At 37.5% G+C, this 24,633-nt stretch overlaps 1 protein-coding gene across 6 annotated transcripts in view; it reads left to right on the forward strand.

Moving 5' to 3' along the window:
- LOC133236451 (butyrophilin subfamily 1 member A1-like) overlaps positions 1 to 24,633 on the forward strand; it is a 51,960-nt gene that overhangs the window by 21,256 nt on the left and 6,071 nt on the right. For 2 of the 6 annotated variants that reach the window (XM_061398479.1, XM_061398480.1), the window contains 4 exons: positions 3,716 to 3,878; positions 16,899 to 17,009; positions 18,657 to 18,677; positions 23,040 to 24,396. In XM_061398479.1, coding sequence (XP_061254463.1) covers positions 24,300 to 24,396 — 97 coding nt within the window. In that variant the 5' untranslated portion in view covers positions 3,716 to 3,878; positions 16,899 to 17,009; positions 18,657 to 18,677; positions 23,040 to 24,299. Of the gene's footprint in view, positions 1 to 3,326; positions 3,879 to 16,898; positions 17,010 to 18,656; positions 18,678 to 23,039; positions 24,397 to 24,633 lie in introns of those variants that run through there. The other 4 variants (XM_061398477.1, XM_061398478.1, XM_061398482.1 and 1 more) reach the window with 4 other exon arrangements.

A 24,633-nucleotide genomic window follows, 5' to 3' on the forward strand; every position in this document is an offset into this window, starting at 1 on the left:
TCTCAAATCATCCCATCCTTACCTTCTCCCACAGAGTCCAAAAGTCTGTTCTTTACATCTGTGTCCCTTGCTGTCTCGCATATAGGGTCATTATTGCCATCTTTCTAAACTCCATATATATGCATTAATATACTGTATTGGTGTTTTTCTTTCTGACTTACTTCACTCTGTATAATAGGCTCCAATTTCATCCACCTATTAGAACTGGTTCAAATGCATTCTTTTTAATAGCTGAGTAATATTCCATTGTGTATACGTACCACAGCTTCCTTATCCATTCATCTGCCGATGGACATCTAGGTTGCTTCCATGTCCTGGCTATTGTAAACAGTGCTGCAATGAACACTGGGGTACATGTGTCTCTTTTAATTCTGGTTTCCTCGGTGTGTATGCCCAGCAGTGGGATTGCTGGGTCATCTTGAGAAAGAAGAATGGAACTGGAGAATCAACATGCCTGACTTCAGACTATATTATAAAGCTACAGTCATCAAGACAGTATAGTACTGGCACAAAGACCGAAAAATAGATCAACGGAACAAAATAGAAAGCCCAGAGATAAATTCATGCTCCTATGGACACCTTATCTTTGACAAAGGAGGCAAGAATATACAATGGAGAAAAGATAACCTCTTTAACAAGTGGGGCTGGGGAAACTGGTCAACCACCTATAAAAGAATGAACCTAGAACACTTTTTAACACCACACACAAAAATAAACTCAAAATGGATTAAAGATCTAAATGTAAGACCAGAAGCTATAAAACTCCTAGACAAAAACATAGGCAAAACACTCTCTGGCATAAATCCCAGCAGGATCCTCTATGACCCACCTCCCAGAGTAATGGAAATAAAAGCAAAAATAAACAAATGGGATCTAATTAAACTTAAATGCTTTTGCACAACAAAGGAAACTATAAGCAATGTGAAAAGACAGCCTTCAGAATGGGAGAAAGTAATAAGAGATGAAGCAACTGACAAAGAATTAATCTCTAAAATATACACGCAGCTTCTGCAGCTCAATTCCAGAAAAATTCATGACCCAATCAAAAAATGGGCCAAAGACCTAAACTAAACAGACATTTCTCCAAAGAAGACATGCAGATGGCTAACAAACACATGAAAAGATGCTCAACATCACTCATTATCAGAGCAATTCAAATCAAAAGCACAGTGAGGTACCATCTCCCACCAGTCAGAGTGGCTGCTATCAAAAAATCTACAATGAATGCTGGAGAGAGTGCAGGGAAAAGGGAATGCTCTTACACTGTTGGTTTGAATGCAAACTAGTATATCCACTATGAAGAATAGTGTGGCGATTCCTTAAAAAACTGGAAACAGAACTGCCATATGACCCAGAAATCCCACTGCTGGGCATATACTCAAGGAAAGAGGCACGTGCACCCCAATGTTCATGGCGGCACTGTTCACAATAGCTAGGACATGGAAGCAACCTAGATGTCCATCGGCAGATGAATGGGTAAGAAAGCTGTGGTACATATGCACAATGGAATATTATTCAGCTATTACAAAGAGCACATTAGAATCAGTTCTAATGAGGTGGATGAAACTGGAGCCTATTATACAGAGTGAAGTAAGTCAGGAAGAGAAACATAAATACAGTATATTAACACATATATATGGAATTCAGAAAGATGGTAAAGATGACCCTATATGTGAGACAGCAAAAGAGACACAGATATAAAGAACAGACTTTTGGACCCTGTAGGACAAGGTGAGGATAGGATGATTTGAGAGAATATCATTGAAACATGTATATTACCATATGTGAAATAGATTGTCAGTCCAAGTTCAATGCATGAAACAGGGCACTTGAAGCCGGTGCACTGGGACAACGCTGAGGGATGAGATGGAAAGGGAGATGGGATGGGGGTTCAGGATGGGGGACACAAGTACACTCATGGCTATTTTCATGTCAATGTATGGCAAAAACCAATACAATATTGTAAAGTAATTAGCTTCCAATTAAAAGAAAGAAATTAATTAAAAAAGAACGTAAGTCTCAACTTTTCATTGTAAATAAATTTTTTAGTTAACAGGGCTTTGAGATCCAAACTGCAAGTTTTACAAATGGATTCAAAATATAATGTCCTGTGTGGGCTTAGGGCAAAGTACTAAGCCCTACCTTTACTGAAAGACTAATTATACATTAACTGAAGAACAGAGTTCAAAATACTTCTTTTGATAAGAAGTGGCTGGTTTGATAAGAGGATCCTTGAACAATACACTCCCTTCCACCTCACCTTGATTTGAGTGCTTAACAGGAGCTGACAGATAAGGGGTAGGAGGCGTGGAGAAGTCAGCCAGCCTAAGACTGCATTTCTTAATTCTGGACTGTACAGTATAATCAGCTTCCCTGATGGTTCAGAGGCAAAGAATCCACCTGCAATGCTAGAGATCAGGATTTAATCCCTGGGCTGGGAAGATCCCAGAGGAGGAAATGGCAACCCACTTCAGTATTCTTCTCTGGAAAATCCCATGGCCAGAGGAGCCTGGCAGGCTGCAGTCCACGGGGGCATGCAAGAGTGGGACACAACTGAGCACGGGAGCACTAGGGCACAGTATAGTCACTTGAGAATATATTTTAAATTACTGATTCATAGTTCTATCTTCTCTTCCTTCTTTCCACCTCTAAGAAATTTCTTTTTTTTTTTTCTTTTTTTCTAATTTTATTTTATTTTTAAACTTTACATAATTGTATTAGTTTTGCCAAATATCAAAATGAATCCGCCACAGGTATACATGTGTTCCCCATCCCGAACCCTCCTCCCTCCTCCCTCCCCATACCATCCCTCTGGGCCGTCCCAGTGCACCAGCCCCAAGCATCCAGCAACATGCATCGAACCTGGACTGGCAACTCGTTTCCTACATGATATTTTACATGTTTCATTGCCATTCTCCCAAATCTTCCCACCCTCTCCCTCTCCCACAGAGTCCATAAGACTGTTCTATACATCAGTGTCTCTTTTGCTGTCTCGTACACCGGGTTATTGTTACCATCTTTCTAAATTCCATATATATGCGTTAGTATACTGTATTTATGTTTTTCCTTCTGGCTTACTTCACTCTGTATAATAGGCTCCAGTTTCATCCACCTCATTAGAACTGATTCAAATGTATTCTTTTTAATGGCTGAGTAATACTCCATTGTGTATATGTACCACTGCTTTCTTATCCATTCATCTGCTGATGGACATCTAGGTTGCTTCCATGTCTTGGCTATTATAAACAGTGCTGCGATGAACATTGGGGTACATGTGTCTCTTTGATTAGTCTGAGATAGGACCTGGGCAGGATTGTTAAGCAGTAACAAGTCTGGTTTAGTTTAATTGGCCTATAATTGGTCTATGTAAATGATCAAGTGAACATAAAGGTTCTTCTTGTTTCAGCACTAGATACTCTATGGTTGACTTGCATGACGAGAAAAATTAAAAAAGAAATCTAATCGGAGATTTATCAATTGAGTTTCTGTGTATATGCTGTTTGTGGATATATTCAAATGAATAACTGCTTCTGAAGTATTGTTTTATGATCATATAAGGTTCAGAGTACAGGGTCTCCTTTCCTGCTTCTGGTTAATTCCATGCTGCACCTGCAGCACTCAAGAACCAGAAACCTGATTCATATGACTGAAACTTCTCTCTGACCCGGGGATATTGCCTTGGGTCATATAATCTCTTCTCCCTCTGTGTTTGTAGAAGGGACACAAAGATATTTCAAAATCCTGCCAACACAACTCAGGACCAAGCTTAGACTTTCTCTGGGCCACAAGTGACTGACGTGAAACATTTCTTCTTAAGATGGTGACTTATCCAATAGATCACTATAGAAAATCACCTATGATGAATGGAAATCATAAAGGTGAGTTCTATTTTTTGATACTGCTGATATTGTTTGTCCTTTTGTGTTTGCATGTGTTAGAGAGAGAGAGTGAGCCTGTATGTCTAGCTAGTGCTTCTAACAAAAGCACTTGTCTTGTAAAAGACAGAGCAGACCTCAGGGTACAAGGCGTGAGACTTGGATTTCCACTCCTTCAGATCTGGTCAATCTGACTTCCATACATTCTTTTCTGTATGTCATTAGAACATCACTTATTTCAAAAATATAATCATCAATTAGCAATTAATGTGTGATATTTGCATTCTAAAGTCATAAAAAATTACCTCATAGAACTGAAAACAAATACTCTCATACTGGCTTCCCTCATGGTTCAGACAGTAAGGAATCTGCTTGCAATGCAGGAGACCTGGGTTCAAACCCTGGGTCAGGAAGCTACTCTAAGGGAATGGCTACCCACTGCAGTATTCTTGCCTGGAGAATTCCATGGATGGAGGAGCCTGGCAGGCAGGCTACAGTTCGTGGGGTTGCAAAGAATTGGATGTGGCTGAGCAACTAACACACTTTACTCTCAAAACTGGCCACTCTGTGTAATGATGAAATAAAGGCTTCTTTTAAGGAACACATTGCTGTGAAATTCCAAGATATTATTTTAATATTTTTATATTCATGAATTTTAATATCCATGGTGAATATGTTTTAATGTGCACTAATTAGAAATATTTAGGAGTGGAGTAGAGATCCAACTTGTGGTGGCTAATATTCTGATATATAGTAAGTCCTGAAAAAATTGATGTATAATGCCACTGTAGGTGAGTAAGCAACCATCTGTTTGGAAAAATAAGTGAGGACAACTCATGAACAGATAGAGTATGGAAAAAGTTTTTCTGGCCATCAGTGGGGTATTATTCAAATTATTGTAACATAAGATTTATATAATGCTCTAAAATTGTTTTATGCAAGAATATGGCATTGGACTACTTTGATGTTAACTTTAAACATTGAACTGCTTTGCAATATGTAGTGAAGACCTTTTTGTTGTAGCTATTTTTTTCATTAGAATGGTTGATATGTACAGGTAGGTTTCTCCAGTGTTTCCTTATGTAGAAGACCATATTATCACATACACATTTTTGCTATTATTGATTAATCTGTTTAGAGTCTAAAATATGCATATATAATAGGAAAGATAATGTAGTTTGTTACATTGACTTCCTCAATGATGATTATATGTCACTTTTGAAATTGAACACAATTTTTCTCATTGCTTTACTGATTATGATTTTATGCATGTAGTTAATATACATAATAATTTGCTTGCTTTCAAAGCAATACTCAATAGTGGAAAAATATGAGGACAAAGAAGTGACAGAGAATGATAGTCCTATGGATAGGAATAGATGTAGGAAATAATGTTTTAGAAAGACACATCAATTTATATTAAAAAATGAATGGAACGGTAGATAATATCCATGCTGTAGAAAACTGAAGAACATTGGTTGAAAAATAAAAATTTGATTTAGCAATGTTATTGCTGCTGACCATTATCTGTGAATTTGCAGTATAATGCTAGGCTGCTGCTGCTGCTGCTAAGTTGCTTCAGTCCTGTCCGACTCTGTGCGACCCCATAGATGGCAGCCCACCAGGCTCCCCCGTCCCTGGGATTCTCCAGGCAAGAACACTGGAGTGGGTTGCCATTTCCTTCTCCAATGCATGAAAGGGAAAAGTGAGAGTGAACTCGCTCAGTCGTGTCCGACTCTTAGCGACCCCATGGACTGCAGCCCAGCAGGCTCCTCCATCGCGATTTTCCAGGCAAGAGTGCTGGAGTGGGGTGCCATTGCCTTCTCCGATAATGCTAGGAGAAGAAGTATGATTATACATGATAGATAAGACAATGGCAGGTGATCTGGTCACTTTTTGAGGAAGAAGATAGGATGAAGGAGCTAAAATACCAGTAGATGGTATGACCATTTACCTAGAAGGAGAGCTGGACCAAACTTTCTGCTCACATGGTACCAATAGCAATTAAGTAGATAAAATCAGTTCTCTCAGGCATTTCTCAGGCATTTGGCTGAGAGAATAGGTAGGAAATTAGTGGACCTCTAGCAAGAAGAATACTAATATAAATGAAAAGAAGTAAGAATATTTTATACTTCTTTTTGTGTAAAATACATCATTACACATAATGAAACTGTAAAATGACATTTCATTAAGTAGAGATGGCTACATCTCAGACTTAAATTCTAAGAATTCTTGAAATTTATATCAATTACTTAGATATTCATTTAAAAAAACAGCAATTAAATAATCTGAATGACATATAAGACTATATTATTAACTTCAAATGCATTTTCTGAAAAAATTTACACTTAGAATTTACATTTAAATGAATGAGCTTTTTCACATAATTTTTAAAGGTTATGCTCCATTTACAGTAATTACAAAACATTGACTGGGTTCCCTGTGTTGTTCAGTGCGTCTTTGTAGCCTGTCTTACAAGCAATAGTTTGTACCTCCCACACCCATACCACTCTTATGTTGCCCCCCTCCTTTAAAACTTTATATAAAAAGAGAATGAACTTTTTTTCATGTGGGCTTCCACAGTAAAGATCAGATTCAAAGATGAAAAAGGATTTTCCCTGTTTATTGCTCATTTCTCAGATTCTTGCTTTTTGTCATAAAATTTGATTCTCTTGGATGTGATTCTGTCTTACATAGTGACTTGCCTCACCAAATAAAATTTCAGATTTTATCTTTTATATATTGTTGTAAAGTACTGTTATGTACTCAAATTTAAGTTTCTAGGAAATCAATTGGAAAAGATTTTACTATTTATACAAAATTCTGTTGGATTCTTAGCCAAATTTATATCTTTAAGTAAAATATCTGCTAACCGCTGTTAGTTTGCAGTTAGATGTTTTAAATGTTTAAGTGAAGCACTCATAACTGCAATATTTAAGTGTATCATTTTTACTGTTTCTTATTGAAGTATAGTTGATTTATAGTTTCATGTATGCAACATATTGATTTGATGTTTTTGTGTATTAACACTCCATTTAAATTATTACATAATGTTGCTACATACTCTGTGCTGCACATTACATTCTAGTATATTATTTATTTATATCTAGCAGTTTATACCTCTTAATCCTCTTCCCCTATCTGTCCTCTTCCCCTAACTTTCTTTCTCCTTGTAACCACTAGCTATTCTCTGTTTCTGTGTCAGTTTCTCTTTTGTTGTATTGGTTTATTTGTTTTGTTTTCCAGATTCCACACATAATAGAAAATATACAGTATTTTTATTTCTCTGTCTGACTTATTTAATCAAGCTTCATACCATCCAGATCCATCCATTTTGTTGTAAATGGCAGAATTTAATTTTTTGTGGTTGAATAATATTCCATAGAGGGATTGGGGGCAGGAGGAGAAGGGGACGCCAGAGGATGAGATAGCTGGATGGCATCACTGACTCAATGGATGTGAGTCTGAGTGAACTCTGGGAGTTGGTGATGGACAGGGAGGCCTGGCGTGCTACAATTCATGGGATCACAAAGAGTCAGACGTGACTGAGCAACTGAACTGAACTGAATATTCCATATACATATATTACACACACACACACACACACACACACACATATAAAATGACATTTTTCAAAATAAAAGAATACGTAGAAAATGGGATTTCTTACACAACTACCTAGAAAACGCAATAGCATTTTATTCTGCTCTTGTGGGTGATACAGTGACTTATGTACACATTTATTTGCTTACTTTCAAAAGGGGAAGAGAATAATTGCTTGTTGTTTTTAATGTAATCACACTCCCTCCTTGCAGCACCAAGAATATGATCCTCTGTACCATATGCAAGGCTTAGGACTCCTGGGTGTGTCTGAGGCCGCACACAAAGCAGGAAACAAGGCCTAAAAGATGACCAGTTCACACTGAGCTGGAATGTGACATGGGGTCTTAGGTGGGAAGGTAGCTTCATGATAGCATGGATGGTTAAAGAGTCAAAGTGAGAGTCGAATAGGAAAAAGGAAAAAAGAGAAATGATTGTGAAAAAGAAGGTCCAGATGGGTCACCAGATTCTGAAAAAATATTAGGAGGCTGAGTGTGTAGCTTACATCACAATGAAAGCAAAAATTAAGGGTTCTCTGAGTAGACAAATAGGAGAATAGTCTGAGAGTATGCTGTATGGATACTTTATCACAGACTACTGGTGCTGACATTTCACTACTTTGAATAGATGCTTGAAACTTTGTTGCTATTGTTCTTTAGTTGCTCACTCTTTGAGACCCCCTGGACTGAAGAACCCCATGCCTCCCTGTCCTTCACTATCTCCCGAAATTTGCTCAAACTCGTGTCCATTGAATCTGTGATGCCATCCAACCATCTTATCCTCTGTCATCGCCTTCTCCTGCCTTCAACCTTTCCCAGTCTCAGGGTCTTTTCTAGAGTCAGCTCTTGGCATCAGGTGGTCAAAGTAGGTGCTTCAGCTTCAATAAAAGTCCTTCCAGTGAATATTCTGTGTTTGATTTCCTTGCAGTCCAAGGGACTCTCAAGAGTCTTCTCCATCATCACAGTTCAAAAGCATCAGTTCTTCAGCACTTAATTTTCTTTACAGTCCAACCTTCACATCCATAATGTTATAACTTTTGCTTCAACCATCAAATATATTTTAGAAAACTCAAAAAAAAAAAAAAAAGAAAAACCTATCATATTTGTCCATGTTTGTACTCCTTCCCTGTTCTGTCTTCCTTACTGATGTTCCAAGACTTCTTATTTTATCATTCCCTTTCAATTTCAAGACGTTTATTTAGCTATTTTTTTAGGACAGGTCTGCTGGCAAGAAATTCTCTTAGCTTACCTTAATCTGAAAATGCCTTTCAGTTCAGTTCAGTCGCTCAGTTGTGTCCGACTCTTTGCGACCCCATGAATCACAGCACACCAGGCCTCCCTGTCCATCACCAACTCGCGGAATTCACTCAGACTCATGTCCATCTGTCAGTGATGCCACCCAGCCATCTCATCCTCTGTCGTCCCCTTCTTCTCCTGCCCCCAATCCATCCCAGCATCAGGGTCTTTTCCAATGAGTCAACTCTTCACATGAGGTGGCCAAAGTATTGGAGTTTCAGCTTTAGCATCATTGCTTCCAAAGAAATCCCAGGACTGACCTCCTTCAGAATGGACTGGTTGGATCTCCTTGCAGTCCAAGGGACTCTCAAGAGTCTTCTCCAAAACCACAGTTCAAAAGCAGCAATTCTTCAGCACTCAGCCTTCGTCACAGTCCAACTCTCACATCCATACATGACCACAGGAAAAACCATAGCCTTGACTAGACGGACCTTTGTTGGAAAAGTAATGTCTCCGCTTTTCAATATACTATCTAGGTTGGTCATAACTTTTCTTCCAAGGAGTAAGCGTCTTTTAATTTCATGGCTGCAATAACCATCTGCAGTGATTTTGGAGCCCCCCAAAATAAAGTCTGACACTGTTTCCACTGTTTCCCCATCTATTTCCCATGAAGTGATGGGACTGGATGCCATGATTTTCGTTTTCTGAATGTTGAGCTTTAAGCCAACTTTTTCACTCTCCACTTTCACTTTCATCAAGAGGCTTTTTAGTTCCTCTTCACTTTCTGCCATAAGGGTGGTGTCATCTGCATATCTGAGGTTATTGATATTTTTCCCGGCAATCTTGATTCCAGCTTGTGTTTCTTCCAGTCCAGTGTTTCTCATGATGTACTCTGCATAGAAGTTAAATAAGTAGGGTGACAATATATAGCCTTGACCTACTCCTTTTCCTATTTGGAACCAGTCTGTTGTTCCATGTCCAATTCTAACTGTTGCTTCCTGACCTGCATGCAGGTTTCTCAAGAGGCAGGTCAGGTGATCTGGTATTCCCATCTCTTTCAGAATTTCCCACAGTGTATTGTGATCCACACAGTCAAAGGCTTTGGCATAGTCAATAAAGCAGAAATAGATGTTTTTCTGGAACTCTCTTGCTTTTTCCATGATCCAGTGGATGTTGGCAATTTGATCTCTGGTTCCTCTGCCTTTTCTAAAACCAGCTTGAACATCAGGAAGTTCACGGTTCACGTATTGCTGAAGCCTGGCTTGGAGAATTTTGAGCATTACTTTACTAGCATGTGAGATGAGTGCAATTGTGCGGTAGTTTGAGCATTCTTTGGCACTGCCTTTCTTTGGGATTGGAATGAAAACTGACCTTTTCCAGTCCTGTGGTCACTGCTGAGTTTTCCAAATTTGCTGGGATATTGAGTGCAGCACTTTCACAGCATCATCTTTCAGAATTTGAAATAGCTCAACTGGAATTCCATCAGCTCCACTAGCTTTGTTCATAGTGATGCTTTCTAAGGTCCACTTGACTTCACATTCCAGGATGTCTGGCTCTAGGTCAGTTGCCAGGGTCCAGCCCCGGTGGATCCAGGGAAATTTGAAGGAGAGACGGCGTCGGCAAATATACTGGCTTTAATTAAATATTAACTAGAGATATAAAGAGTAATAGAATGAGGATAGCTCAGCAGGAAAATTCAGTGCAGAAAAGAGGCTGAGTAGCTTGGTTTATGAGAAAAACCAATAAAACTTCAAGCCAAGAAGTTTGCACCACTTACGTAGGCTGCAGGTGTCCTTCCGTTCTCCCGTGGGAGAGGAGACACTGCGGCCTCCCCAGTCGGATCTTAGAAGCCCAGGCAAAATTAGTAAGCTTGGCGGGCCTCTGTGCTCTAGATGGAAACTCAGCCAGAGGTTGAGAGAGAGAATGACATGAAGAGACCAGTATTTTGAGGAACTGATCCCATTTTTTATTTTTCCAGGGTCTGTTTTTATACACAGAGATGTTATACAAGTCATGTGGGGTCAGCAGTCCTGACTTTTATTAAAGTCAGGTGCTTCATACAGATGTATACAGAGGTCTTAGGGGTGTTACATCATCTTCTGGCCAGGGGGCCTGCTGACAATTTATGACCCTCTCCTTGTGACAGCAGTCAGTCAACCAGAACACTTATTTCTCCAGGGGTGATTATTTTTAAAACAGACGCCACCTTCCGAAGGTACCAGATAAAGTTACATTTCTATAGGGTGAGGGTGTAGTGGGTTTTAATTAAGGGAAGAATTTACTTAACCCAAGGTCTAACGTGATTAATATCAAAGGTTAATACTTATTTCTTCTATATATTCATTAATGTGTATAAGGGCAGGGGATGTGGAGACTTAGCAGCAAACATTGGCTCAACAAATGAAAAACCCTTCACCAATACAATTTCTAATCAGCCCACTATACTATACTAATAGTTTTCTAACTTCTCTAAAGAACCTGTTTTTAGAAGGTTTAAAGCATCTCATGCCTCTCATGGTTGGGAGGCTGTGAACAATTACATGTGGCCAGACATGTGGTCAGGCAGGCTAGAGAAGCTTCAGAGGAGTTTGTAGGTTGAAACACTCCTATCACGCCCAGGAATTATTATTAACTGGAGCTCTAAGTTAACTCCTTCTCTGAAAGAGGTGGTGGGGGACAGCTCCCTGTAAAGTCAGAGGTGAGAGCACAAAGTAGTAAAGTAGGCAGGCTCTGGTCTTGGGGGTAGATGCTAGAGAATTTCCAGGGGGACTCCTGAGGCTCGATCCTGCCTTTGCGTATGTCGAGCCTCCTTCCTCATGACCTTTGCCACGGGCGGAATTCCTTATGCTGGCTCCCAGCAGTCAGTGATCACACCATCATGATTATCTGGGTTGTGAAGATCTTTTTTGTACAGTTCTTCTGTGTATTCTTGCCACCTCTTCTTAATATCTTCTGCTTCTGTTAGGTCCATACCATTTCTGTCCTTTATCGAGCCCATCTTTGCATGAAATGTTCCTTTGGTATCTCTAATTTTCTTGAAGAGATCTCTAGTCTTTCCCATTCTCTATTTCTCTATCTCTAATTTTCCTCTATTTCTTTGCACTGATCTCGGAGGAAGGCTTTCTTCTCTCTCCTTGCTATTCTTTGGAACTCTGCATTCAGATGATTATATCTTTCCTTTTCTCCTCTGCTTTTCGCTTCTCTTCTTTTCACAGCTATTTGTAAGGCCTCCCCAAACAGCCATTTTGCTTTTCTGCATTTCTTTTCCATGGGGATGGTCTTGATCCCTGTCTCCTGTACAATGTTACAAACCTCATTCCATAGTTCATCAGGCACTCTGTCTATCAGATCTAGGCCCTTAAATCTATTTCTCACTTCCACTGTATAATCATAAGGGATTTGATTTAGGTCATACCTGAATGGTCTAGTGGTTTTCCCTACTTTCTTCAATTTAAGTCTGAATTTGGTAATAAGGAGTTCATGATCTGAGCCACAGTCAGCTCCAAGTCTTCTTTTTGTTGACTGTATAGAGCTTCTCCATCTTTGGCTGCAAAGAACATAATCAATCTGATTTCGGTGTTGACCATCTGGTGATGTCCATGTGTAGAGTCTTCTCTTGTGTTGTTGGAAGAGGGTGTTTGTTATGACCAGTGCATTTTCTTGGCAAAACTCTGTTAGTCTTTGCCCTGCTTCACTCCGTATTCCAAGGCCAAATTTGCATGTTACTCCAGGTGTTTCTTGACTTCCTACTTTTGCATTCCAGTCCCCTATGATGAAAAGGACATCTTTTTTGGGTGTTAGTTCTAAAAGGTCTTGTAGGTCTTCATAGAACCATTCAACACCAGCTTCTTCAGCATTACTGGTTGGGGCATAGACTTGGATTACTGTGATATTGAATGGTTTGCCTTGGAAACGAACAGAGATCATTCTGTCGTCTTTGAGATTGCATCCAAGTACTGCATTACAGACTCTTTTGTTGACCATGATGGCTACTCCATTTCTTCTGAGGGATTCCTGCCCGCAGTAGTAGATACAATGGTCAGCTGAGTTAAATTCACCCATTCCAGTCCATTTGAGTTTGCTGATTCCTAGAATGTCGACATTCACTCTTGCCATCTCTTGTTTGACCACTTCCACTTTGCCTTGATTCATGGACCTGACATTCCAGGTTCCTATGCAATATTGCTCTTTACAGCATTGGACCTTGCTTCTATCACCAGCCACATCCACAGCTGGGGATTGTTTTTGCTTTGGCTCCATCCCTTCATTCTTTCTGGAGTTATTTCTCTGCTGATCTCCAGTAGCATATTAGGCACCTACTGACCTGGGGAGTTCCTCTTTCAGTATCCTATCATTTTGCCTTTTCATACTGTTCATGGGGTTCTCAAGGCAAGAATACTGAAGTGGTTTGCCATTCCCTTCTCCAGTGGACCACATTCTGTCAGATCTCTCCACCATGACCCGCCCGTCTTGGGTTGCCCCACGGGCATGGCTTAGTTTTATTGAGTTAGACAAGGCTGTGGTCCTACTGTGATTAGACTGACTAGTTTTCTGTGAGTATGGTTTCAGTGTGTCTGCCCTCTGATGCCCTCTTGCAACACCAACTGTCTTACTTGGGTTTCTCTTACCTTGGGCATGGGGTATCTCTTCACAGCTGCTCCAGCAAAGTGCAGCTGCTGCTCCTTACCTTGGACGAGGGGTATCTCCTCACCACCGCCTACCTGACCTTCAACGTGGGATAGCTCCTCTAGGCCCTCCTGCGCCCATGCAGCCACCACTCTTTGGACGTGGGGTTGCTCCTCCTGGCCGCCGCCCCTGGCCTATTTCCCTTTAACTCCTAAAAAAACTCCTGAAGTTTTTTTCTCTTTACTTTTCTGAAGTTGGGTTATGATGTATCTTGGCATGGATTTGTTTAGTTTTATCTTATTTGTGGTTTGCTCAGCTTATTGAGTATATAGGTTAATGTCTTTTGTCAAATTTGGGACATTTTTAGTCATTATTTCTTCAAATACTTTTTCAGCTCCACAGTCTTTCTAGTCTCCTGGGACCCCAATGACATGTACATTAGATCTTTTGTTATTGAGATTTTGTTGTTTATTTCAGTCTATTTTCTCTTCATTGTTCAGTTTGGATAATTAGCATAGTACTATCTTCAAGTTCACTGACTAATTCTTCTATCATCTCCATTCTCTGTTAAACCTTCAGTGACTATTTTATTTTGAATATTGTATTTTCTATTTCATAAATTTCTATTTTATCCTTTGTATCTTCTATTTGTTTATGAAGACTATATTTTTTCATTTGTCAAAAGTGAGTTTGTAATTACTTATTTTTATGATTACCACATAAAATCCTAGACAAGTATCTTTGTCATTGTGACGTTAGTATGTATTGCCTTTTTTTCATTTAAGATGATATTTTCTTGGTTCTCCCAGGTATGAAGTGTGATTTTCTATTGTATCCTGGACATCTTGGGTCTTATGTTATGAGGCTGTGTATTTTATTACATCATCTATTGTATCAAGCCTCAAATGGTACCACATGTATGGGAAAATGAAGATATCATCTCATGTTGCTAAGTGAAGGTGGAAGCAGCGGTTTCCCACTTAGCATTATTTAACACTGTCGAAGGAGAGAGGCACTTTGTTGCTGCTGGGTAGGGCTGAAAGCTCAGGTTCCCCTTTGGTCCTCTGCTGACAGTACCTCACCTGGTAGAGTGAGGGCACCTCATTACTATTTTCTGTGTATCTCCACCGACTCTGTGGCAGGGCAGGGGCACTGACCTCACTGCTGCTGAGTGGGAATGAAAGTTCCAGCTCTCCACTTTGCCCTCAGTGACACCAGCCAGGACAGGATGGGGCACATTGTTAACTGAGTTTAGGTGAATCACTAGGCTACTCAGTCTTTGCTGAATAGCAGGAGTGGGATTATGGTTTTCTCTGTGGTGTTTGGCTGGAATCAGGAAGTTATCACTTACAAGTTTTCATCTCATTAGGTTGTCCATTCCTGGTCCTGTGACCACAAAGAGCAAGCTTTTCTTGGGGGTTACTTTGTCTTAGCATGCGTGTGTGTACTCAGTCGTGTCTGACTCTCTGCCACCCCATGGACTGTAGCCCACCATGCTCTTGTGTCCACAGGATTTTCCAGGCAAGAATACTGGAGTGGGCTTCCATTTTCTCCTCCAGGGGATCTTCCTGACCCAGGAATCCAACGTGTGTTTCCTGTGTCTCCTGCACTGGCGGCAGATTCTTTACCAAGGAGTCATTTGGGCTTCCCTGGTGGTTCAGCTGGTAAAGAATCCCACCTGGAATGTTGGATACCTGGGTTCAATCCCTGGGTTGGGAAGATCCCGTGGAGAAGGGAAAGGCTACCCACTCCAGTATTCTGGGCTGGAGAATTCCGTAAACTGTGTAGTTCTTGGGGTCGCAAAGAGTCAGACATGACTGAGTGACTTTCACCAGCACCACCAGCATCTGGGAAGCTTTGTCTTTACCCACTGGCATTTCTGGATTATTGGTTTCTCCAGCATCCACTCAAGGATACATTAGGAGAGACAAAAAAAAAAAAAAAGATGGAGGTAGAGAGAGTCACAATATATGTCATTGCTGACATCTTTTAGAGTCTCTTTGTATTTGTTATATATATGTAGTGCTTGGGGCTTCAATTATTAGCGGCATAGGGATAGGTGTCTATTCCATTATTTCCCAGAACTAGATAGTCCCCTGGTTTCTTAATTGACTGATGATATTTTTCTAATATCTTCAACTACTTGAAAAAATGTGCTCACCAAAGCACTAATAGATTTGAATTTATTTTCTCAGTCTGGACACATTTCTTTAGCTTCTTCAATCAAACAAAATTAATCTCACTTACCATTGGTTACAGAGAAGGCAATGGCAACCCACTCCAGTACTCTTGCCTGGGAAATCCCAGGGATGGAGGAGCCTGGTAGGCTACAGTCCATGGGGTCTCGAAGAGTCAGACACGACTGAACGATTTCACTTTCACTTTCATTAATTGGAGAAGGAAATGGCAACCCACTCCAGTGTTCTTGCCTGGAGAACCCCGGGACGGGAAGCCTGGTGGGCTGCTGTCTATGGGGTTGCACAGAGTCAGACACGACTGATGTGACTTACCAGCAGCAGCACTGTTGGTTAATGGCATCTCTTACTTGACTAAGAAATGAGTTATAAAACTTTCTTTGGTGCAGCCTTATTTTCATTTTGTATTTTCATGAAACAGATCTTTTCTATAATGAGATATTTAATTTTTAATTTTATAATTTTTCTTATGGTTGCTTTACCATAATTTGAAAATATTGTAATGAGTGCTAGTCTGGCAATGCCAGTGCATATTGCTATCTTTTAACAAAGCTACAGTATTGTTGCATAATAAATACATGTAATTCAGTAATAAGACAATGCATACCCTAATGTATCTCAAAATGTTTTATTCAAATTCTACTCCCCCCCCACCCCTTTTACATGTTTTGACATGTTTAGTATTACCTGGCAATAAAGCAAAGATATAAAGTAAAATTTTGCAATGCTGTGACAGTCCAGCCACTTAAAATAATAGGGAGTTATAACTGTCACTGTATTTCAGTCTTGATGAAACTATTCATCTGTTATTATAGTGAAAAAAAACAGTTATAAACCACATGTATATGAATAAGCATAGCTGAGTTCAATGGAATGACAACAAAATTTGAGTTTTTAATTTTGTGTCACAAATACTATTTATTTTCCCATTGATGTAGCAATGTGAAATTCACTCTGACATCACAAATCTTCCAAAAATATATGTCAGATTTGATTTGGCCTGTAGGCCATTGTCAGACAATGCCTGACCTAGATCATGTTAAACTTCATAGGATATAGGAAAATGATGAGGGCATATCTAGAATTTGACAGAGAGTCCCTCATTTATTGTGAAGGGTCCACACTCAGCAATCCTTTACAACCCATGGGAGAAGCATCTTGCTAACCCTTGGCCTACCCTGAGATATTCAATTCCACATTGTTTACTGAGTGGTTGCTGATATCCATTCCACTCCAAGTCTATCTATGAAGGTTTAAACTTGGTCATAGACTTACAGGTTACTTGAAGTGTGGAATTGAAGTGTGGAATTAAACAATAGGATTGGTCTGGATACTAATAAGAAAATTCTCTGGTGTACCTTTTCCAGAATTTCCCCCCAGAGTAAATGACATAGACACTTTCCCTGCAATTCAACTACTCTACCTCTTAGTGACGTTCTTTATTATTGGAGTATCCTGGAGGGAATATCACAAAAATGGTAAGTTACTAAATACTTAAATAATTAAAGTCATGATATCTTAAGGGAACTGTCCACTATCTGACAGACTTTGACATGGCTTCCGAATGGTGATGATAATAGAGATGAGCAGAATCTGAACTTTCCTTTATAAAAGCTGAACTGGAGGCAAGAGCAGGAATAGTTTCACTCCACTGTGTACTTTTGATGGGAACTCATTCATTTAGTTCTGGACAACACTATTTAAGAATGATTTTGACAAATTGCAATTCATCAAGTGTACTATTCATCCAAACTACAAAGTTTCTGAAAACATTTCTTTTAAATTAACAGAATAAATAGTTGACTTTTGTCAACTATTTTGATAACTTTTCATTGAGAGTAGATTCTTTCAGTCTCTCAGTTTCTCTCTTTCTCTCCAGAGTTGTTTTGATTGTTATCATTAGAAATACCTGCTTGAAGCTGTAAAGAGTCATATTTGAGCTCTAGTATCTATTAGGAAATATTTTAATGATGATTTTTTTTCATTATCAGATATATCTGCAAAAATATTATGAATTGACTACCACTGATATAATTTTGTTGAAAAATTTATTTATTTAATTTTTTTTTCCTTTTGCTGTGCTAGGTCTTCGATGCTGTACACCAGCTTTCTCTAGTTGGGATGAGTAGGGGCTACTGTTTATTGTGGTGTACAAGCTTCTCATTGCAGTGGCTTTTCTCATCATAGAGTACAGGCTCTAGGCAGATGGATTACAGCATGTGGGCTCTAAAATAGTTCCAGCACATGAGCTCTAAGCACTGATTCAGTAGTTGTGGTGCATAGGCTTAGTTGTTCTGTGGCATGAGGGATCTTCCAGGATCAGGGATCAAATCCTTGTCCCCAGCATTGGCAGATGGATTCTTAACTTCTGGAACACCAGGGAAGTCCTTGTTGAAATCTTCATGGTCGTATATAGGAATTATTTTTCTTATATTAGAGAGTAGATTCCTAAATCTGGTGGAGGATTGCATTATAATATGTAAAGAAAAAATCCTATATTCTCAATCAAGATTTGCAGGGTAATGTTAAGAAAATTTTACCACAGGGTTTTCACAATTTTTAAAGTTGCTTTTAGGAAAAAAAAAAAAAAAAGCAACTCCTTAGAAAATAAAATATGCAATATTATACAAATTCAAAACTTCTGAATATGCAGAAATACTCAAGGAAAAACACAGATTTTTTTTTTCAGCCTAGATACTTGGCAGTAGAAATCAATGAATATTATTGAATGACATCCCATGAAAATATTTTATTCTAAAAACTAACACACTGGCTTTAAATAAAATCAAGATAAAATCTTAAATCAAATCAAGACAAAATTTTTAAAAACTCAATTTAAGTTAATATAGTCATCACAATAGAAAAATGGATATTGGCACAAAATAGGATGCAAAATTTCACCAAATATCTTTTAAAATTCCTAATAATAAACTAAAGCAATCAATATAGTATTAGAATCTGTTTAATGAGAAACTCTAAAGGAATTTGTGCAAGCTTAAAGGAAATGACCCCAGAGGGATTAATAAAGAGCAAGGGAAGGATTTGGTGGATAGAAATAAGGTGAAGAGTTTGTCTTTATCTGTTTTTATTCTGAAAATTAAAAATCCCTCCCCCCTTTTTTTTAGAAAACATGAAGAAAGAAAAAGGTATGTTACCTTCATCCATGTACAAAGATTTGACTAATAACCTAATTGATTCTAATTCTTAATTCATTTGTAAGTTGTATAAATTTATTGGAAATAAATGAGCTTATCTAATCTTTTATTAAGAGAAAGAAGTAAAAGGACAATTTATCTCCTCCCAAATGGAAAATAAATAATTGAAGAAAAATCAGACCTGATTTATATAAAAGCTATGTTCTTGGTACATTGGCATTATGTAAAATAGAATTTTGTCCATAAAAGAATTACTATTCATTTCTCTGTAATTTTATTTGTGAATTTTTAATTTGTTAATTACCTCCATTTTTTAGTATCAATACTTATCTTACTTGTTTTGCAGAGAAAATAAAAAAACGTGAGTTTCAAGTTTTGATCCACTTAAAAGATATCCTTGCAGCAAACATCATAGTATTAGATAATAATAAGGAAAGGTTTCCAGTATTTTGATATTACACAAAATAAAAGTTTTCCCCTGCAAACCAATCTATTTGAAACTCTGTCCTGTTTGAAATTTGCTTCAATATAATCTGTAGTAAATTTGTTTCAATTTGTTTTTGCCTATTGTTCAAATTTTGTCTAATATGTTTTCAGAGACAATGAAGGAAGAAAAGAAGTTAGAACAAGGTGGGTCTTTTATCTTCAGACAAATATACATTACGTAACTAGAGCAATGTCAGCCCTTTACTCTATGAGAGCAACTCTATGCTAAGTCGCTTCAATCGTGTCCGACTCTGTGCAACCCCATAGACGGCCTCCTACCAGGCTCCTCTGTCTCTGGGATTCTCCAGGCAAGAACACTGGAGTGGGTTGCCATTTCCTTCTCCAATGCATGAAAGGGAAAAGTGAAAGTGAAGTTGCTCAGTCGTGTCCGACTCTTAGCGACGCCATGGACTGCAGCCTACCAGGCTCCTCCATCCATGGGATTTTCCAGGCAAGAGTACTGGAGTGGGGTGCCATTCCCTTCTACATGACAGCAACTCTGTCTATGAGTATTTTTGCACTGTTAGAACCAACGGCTTTGTCCGTGAGAAAATGAATTGATTTGACCTTCTGTTATTTTATTTTTGGATTGCTTCTATTGATTTATTTTTTACTTTTATTGAGGTAAAATTCACCTAATGTCAAGTTAACCACTGAAGTGTGCAATTCAGTGGCGTTTGATACATTCATGATACTGAGTAACTATCACTTCCATCTAGTTCCAAAATAATTTTATCACCTTAAAAGTAAACTTCACACTCATTAAGAAGTCACTTCTCATTCCCCCACTTCTTAGTCTCTGGAAGCCACTGGTCTGCCTTCTGTCTCTGATCCCATATGCATGGAATTATACTCTCTGCCACATTTTTTGTGTTTGCCTTTGTTCACTTGCATAAAGTTTTTGAGGTTCATTTATGTTGTTGCATGTATCAGTACTTCATTCCTTTTTAAGGCCGAGTTCATTGTCTAGGTATACCACATTTTGTTTATCCATAAATTGTTGATGGACATTTGGCCTTTTTATGCTTGTTTGATTATTGTGAATGGTATTGCTTTCAATTGCTATGTTTTTCTTTAAATGCCTGTTTTCAGTTGTAGGGGTGTATACTTAGCAATTACTGGGTCATATGGCATACTTTGTTTAGTTTATTGAAAATCTGCCAAACTGTTTCCTATAAAGATGGCACCATTTTACATTACAATCAGCGATGTATTAGAGTTCCAGTGTGTCTTCTATCTCAATAACACTTGTTACTTTTTATTTTTGAAAATTATAGTCATAGTAGTGCCTGGAAAGTGGTATCTCATTAGGGTTTTGATTTGCATCTACCAGTGGACAAAAGAAATTGAGTATCTTTTCATATGCTAGTTAGTCAACTGTACATCTTCCTTGGAGAAATGTCTATTCAAGACCTTTGCTCATTTTTTTTTAAAAGACCTTTGCTCATTTTAAAACTGGATTCTTTTTTTTTTTCCAATCACTGAGCAGTCAGAACTTTATTTTCTTTACATATATATTTGATCCTAGGCCCTTAAAATATGTAATTTGCAAATATTTTCTCCCATTCTATACCTTGTCTCTTCACTATTCAATCTTTTGATGAACAGAAGTTTTCAAAGTTTTAAAACATCAACTCCATTTATCTGTTGTTCTTTCTTTTGTTCCTTTTGCATTGGTATCATTTCTAAGAATTCATTCTCAAACCCAAGGTTATGATAATGTAATTATATGTTTTCTTTTTTTTATGGTTTTAAGCACTTGGCATTTAGATTTGTTTCATTTGGAGTACATAATATGAATGTAGTAAAATATAATATAGTAAATAAAAGAGTTAATAATAAAATATAGTAAATAAAAGAATTAATAGTTGGAGGTTTTTGATTATGTTAAATGACTAATTTGATTTTCACTACTGTGGTTGAAATAGGAAATATGAAGTGTTTAACTTTTTGAGTGTCTGACAAACTCTTTACATAGTCTTGCTATGTATCACACAATATTACATAGTACTGCATGGTATTTGAGGGTGCTACTTTATCTAAGGCTTCATTCTTTTACTGAAAGTCTCTTTGTCTAATAATAAAACACACAGGCAAGTGCACATCCCATTTTTTCCGTTTTGACACATATTAGGTTCAATTATGGATCATTGGAGTAGGTTGGTTAAAAATAACTAACAGTTTTTATATGCTTTTATCTTTTTACCAGAGAGACCTGTTATTGGAAGAATTATATTACAATGAGGGGCTTCCCTGATAGCTCAGTTGGTAAAGAATTCACCTGCAATGCAGGAGACCCCAGTTTGATTCCTAGGTGGGGAAGATGCCCTGGAGAAGGGATAGGTTACCCACTCCAGTATTCTTGGGCTTCTCTTATGGCTCAGCTGGTAAAGAATCCACCTGCATTGCTGGAGACCTGGGTTCAATCCCTGGATTGGGAAGATCCCCTGGAGAAGGGAAAGGCTACTGACTCCAGTATTCTGGCCTGGAGAATTACATGGACTGTATAGGCCATGGGGTCACAAAGAGTTGGACGCGACTGAGAGACTTCCACTCACTCATATTACAATGAAAGTCAAAGCAAACGATAATAAATAGAGAGGGACCAAAACAGTGTTAAATTTTATAGAAATATGCAGACAAAGCAGTGTTAAATTTATGGAAAATGGATATTATTTGTATGTAGTAAATAGGATCATAAAACAGAAGAGGAAGTCCAACTCCCATAAAAACCTTTAACAATTTCTTGACATATCAATGTCAAAGGTAATGAAGAATTAAAGTGCATTGTGGAGTTGAAAATAGGGTGTATATGGAAACAAGATTTATGATTCTTTTCCAGTATGAATTTTTCTGCCATATAGTTTTAATAATCTAAGAACTTGGTCATCAAAGTAACAAAAGATAACTAATACTTCACTTTTATGAAAAGGGAATTTCTCTAAAGAAAAAATTTTCTTAACTGTTACTTAGATAGTTTTAAAAATAATGGCTAGCTCTACCTCTTATAATCCTAGGGAGAGTTTCACCTTTTAAAAAAGCTATTTTCAGGGATGGAGGATGTCCAGTTTTCTTTTAAATGGCATTACTTTTAAAAGTGAATTCATTACTAAATCTCATCCATCATTTGACATACTCTTCAACAAGAAGATGAAAGACTGCTTTTAAAAATGATGCTGAAATGCCCAGAGATAATACAGAAAACAGAACAGATATTTGTATTGGGTAAAATAGTTATTTATGATGTCAGACAAATGTTGGATAAAGCTCTGACTCTGAAATAAGCAACTGTGGGGAATTCAGCAAGTAATGTATCTTTGCTCTAACTTCACTTTACCGCTCTGCGTATGTGTAATTACTTATTTGGAGCACTTCTGATGACCAAATGTAATGCTACCTCTAAAACAAGTATCATAGAGTCTAGTACCGGGAAAGTACTTCAGTAAAAGTCAATTGTCATAATGGTGATGATGATGGTGATGATAACAGTATTGTTACCATATCATTAAAAGGACTTTGGGAAATCATTTTGTGGGATTTTAAGTTCAGTCATAATAAATTAAAATTTCTTTTTCTACTTCATCATTTGGTAAAGAGCAATGTGACCCCTGTATATTTACAGAACAACACCTAGAAAATAAATATGTTTCTTCACTGAAGTGGGTAATCTATTATATATAAAACAGGTGAAGAGATTTTGGAAGGTTTTTGTGTTTGCTTCCATTTCTTAGTGATTTTTATATTACTTCTTACTTTTCAGATCAACTTAGGAAAGAATTTGGTAAACTTTAATGATTATTTACAAAACGTGATCTTTCTGTTAAATGTTTCATAAGAATTCTTATGTTACTTTTTTGTTTTTTTCAGATCAACCTAGGAAAGAAGATGGTAAACTTTAATGACTCTTTACAAAATATAATCTTCTTATTAGCTGTTTCTTAAAAATTCTTATATGATTATTTTTATTTTTTTCAGATCAACTTAGGAAAGAAAATGGTAAACTTCAATGACTCTTTACAAAATATGATCTTCCTATTAGCTCTTTAATAAGAATTCTTTTTTAATTAATTTATTTTAATTGGAGGCTAATTATTTTACAATATTGTGGTGATTTATATATTACTTTTTATTTTTTCAGATCAACTCAGGATAGAAATGGTAAACTTTAATAACAATTTATAAGATATGATCTTTCTATAGTGATTTTTCTTACATCTTCTCTTTTTCAATCCTCCTACTTCCTATGTATAATTTTCTCTTTTGTGAATTTTATTCATTCTTACTATATTACTAACTTCTATTACCCGTTTCTGTTTGTTCTGCTTTCATCAGCTAACTCACTTTTCCTATTCACTGTTCTCTTTATCTGATGTATTGTTATATTTTGATTGTCTCCATGATGCTAACAGTAACTCCTTCTCATGCCTCTGAAATGAATGAAATTCTAATGAGAATATATTTGAAAAAACTCTCGTGGTGCTTACTATGCCCTTGATCTGATTCTAAGAAAAATTCAAAACCTCTTCTATGCAGGACCCTGTTGAAAAAGTACAATAAATTCTTCCTTTTAGAGAATGCCACTGTTCTCTGTCTTGTGATTGAAGACTCAGCAGGCTGGACCAGGAGTGAACGTTTATAGGGATACAGAAGGGATAGGGACAGGGAGACATAGGGATACAGCATCTTCACTTCACATTTAAACAGAGCTGAGTTCAAATTATTGATCTGTCCATTAACCAACAGAAATTTCTTCATGCTACTTACCCCTTTGATTCTCAGATTTTTCTTTTGTGAACAGAGGAGCACTATTTCACAATTAGTTTTCTAGTATTAATTAATTACATAAAGCACTTAGCAAATATTTGTCATTGGAAACATTGAATAAATTGTAGTTTCCATTGCACAGATGATTTATAGCATGACAGCATTGCATGTGATGATTATCATGACTAAAAGGATACCTTCATGGAGGAATTGGATAATTTCCCTCTTGAATTTTAACTGTAAACTTATTTATCTATATTAACATGTAATATGTTTTCTTATTTTCTTTCTTTTTTGAAACAAGTGTTGGAGAAAACTGAGGGTTTTTTTTTAAAACCTTAATGAGCTAATTTAAGTCATTGTATGTCGTCCTTCCAAGCAACTTTAGGTGTTTGTTTCACTGGAACATTAAAATGCGTTTTTCACTTTTGTTTTTCAGGAAAATTGCAAAATGAAATTGGTAATTGTATTCTAGTAGTCAAATATTTGCAAGATTATCCTCTGCTGGTAACACCTTGCTTTCCTTTATTCTTCCCCCTTAACTCCTTATTTCGTGTATCTTTTGCATTCCCCTACTGCCTGTACATATTGCAGCTATCATGCTAGGAATAATTTATCTGCTTGCTTTGATTTAACACTTAAAATCATGTGATTCAACGTTTTATTCATAAAAAACAATTTCAGAAGAGAGCAATGG

The sequence above is a fragment of the Bos javanicus genome, chromosome 23 (genome assembly GCF_032452875.1).
Source record: "Bos javanicus breed banteng chromosome 23, ARS-OSU_banteng_1.0, whole genome shotgun sequence".
In the NCBI taxonomy this organism is placed as follows: domain Eukaryota; kingdom Metazoa; phylum Chordata; class Mammalia; order Artiodactyla; family Bovidae; genus Bos; species Bos javanicus.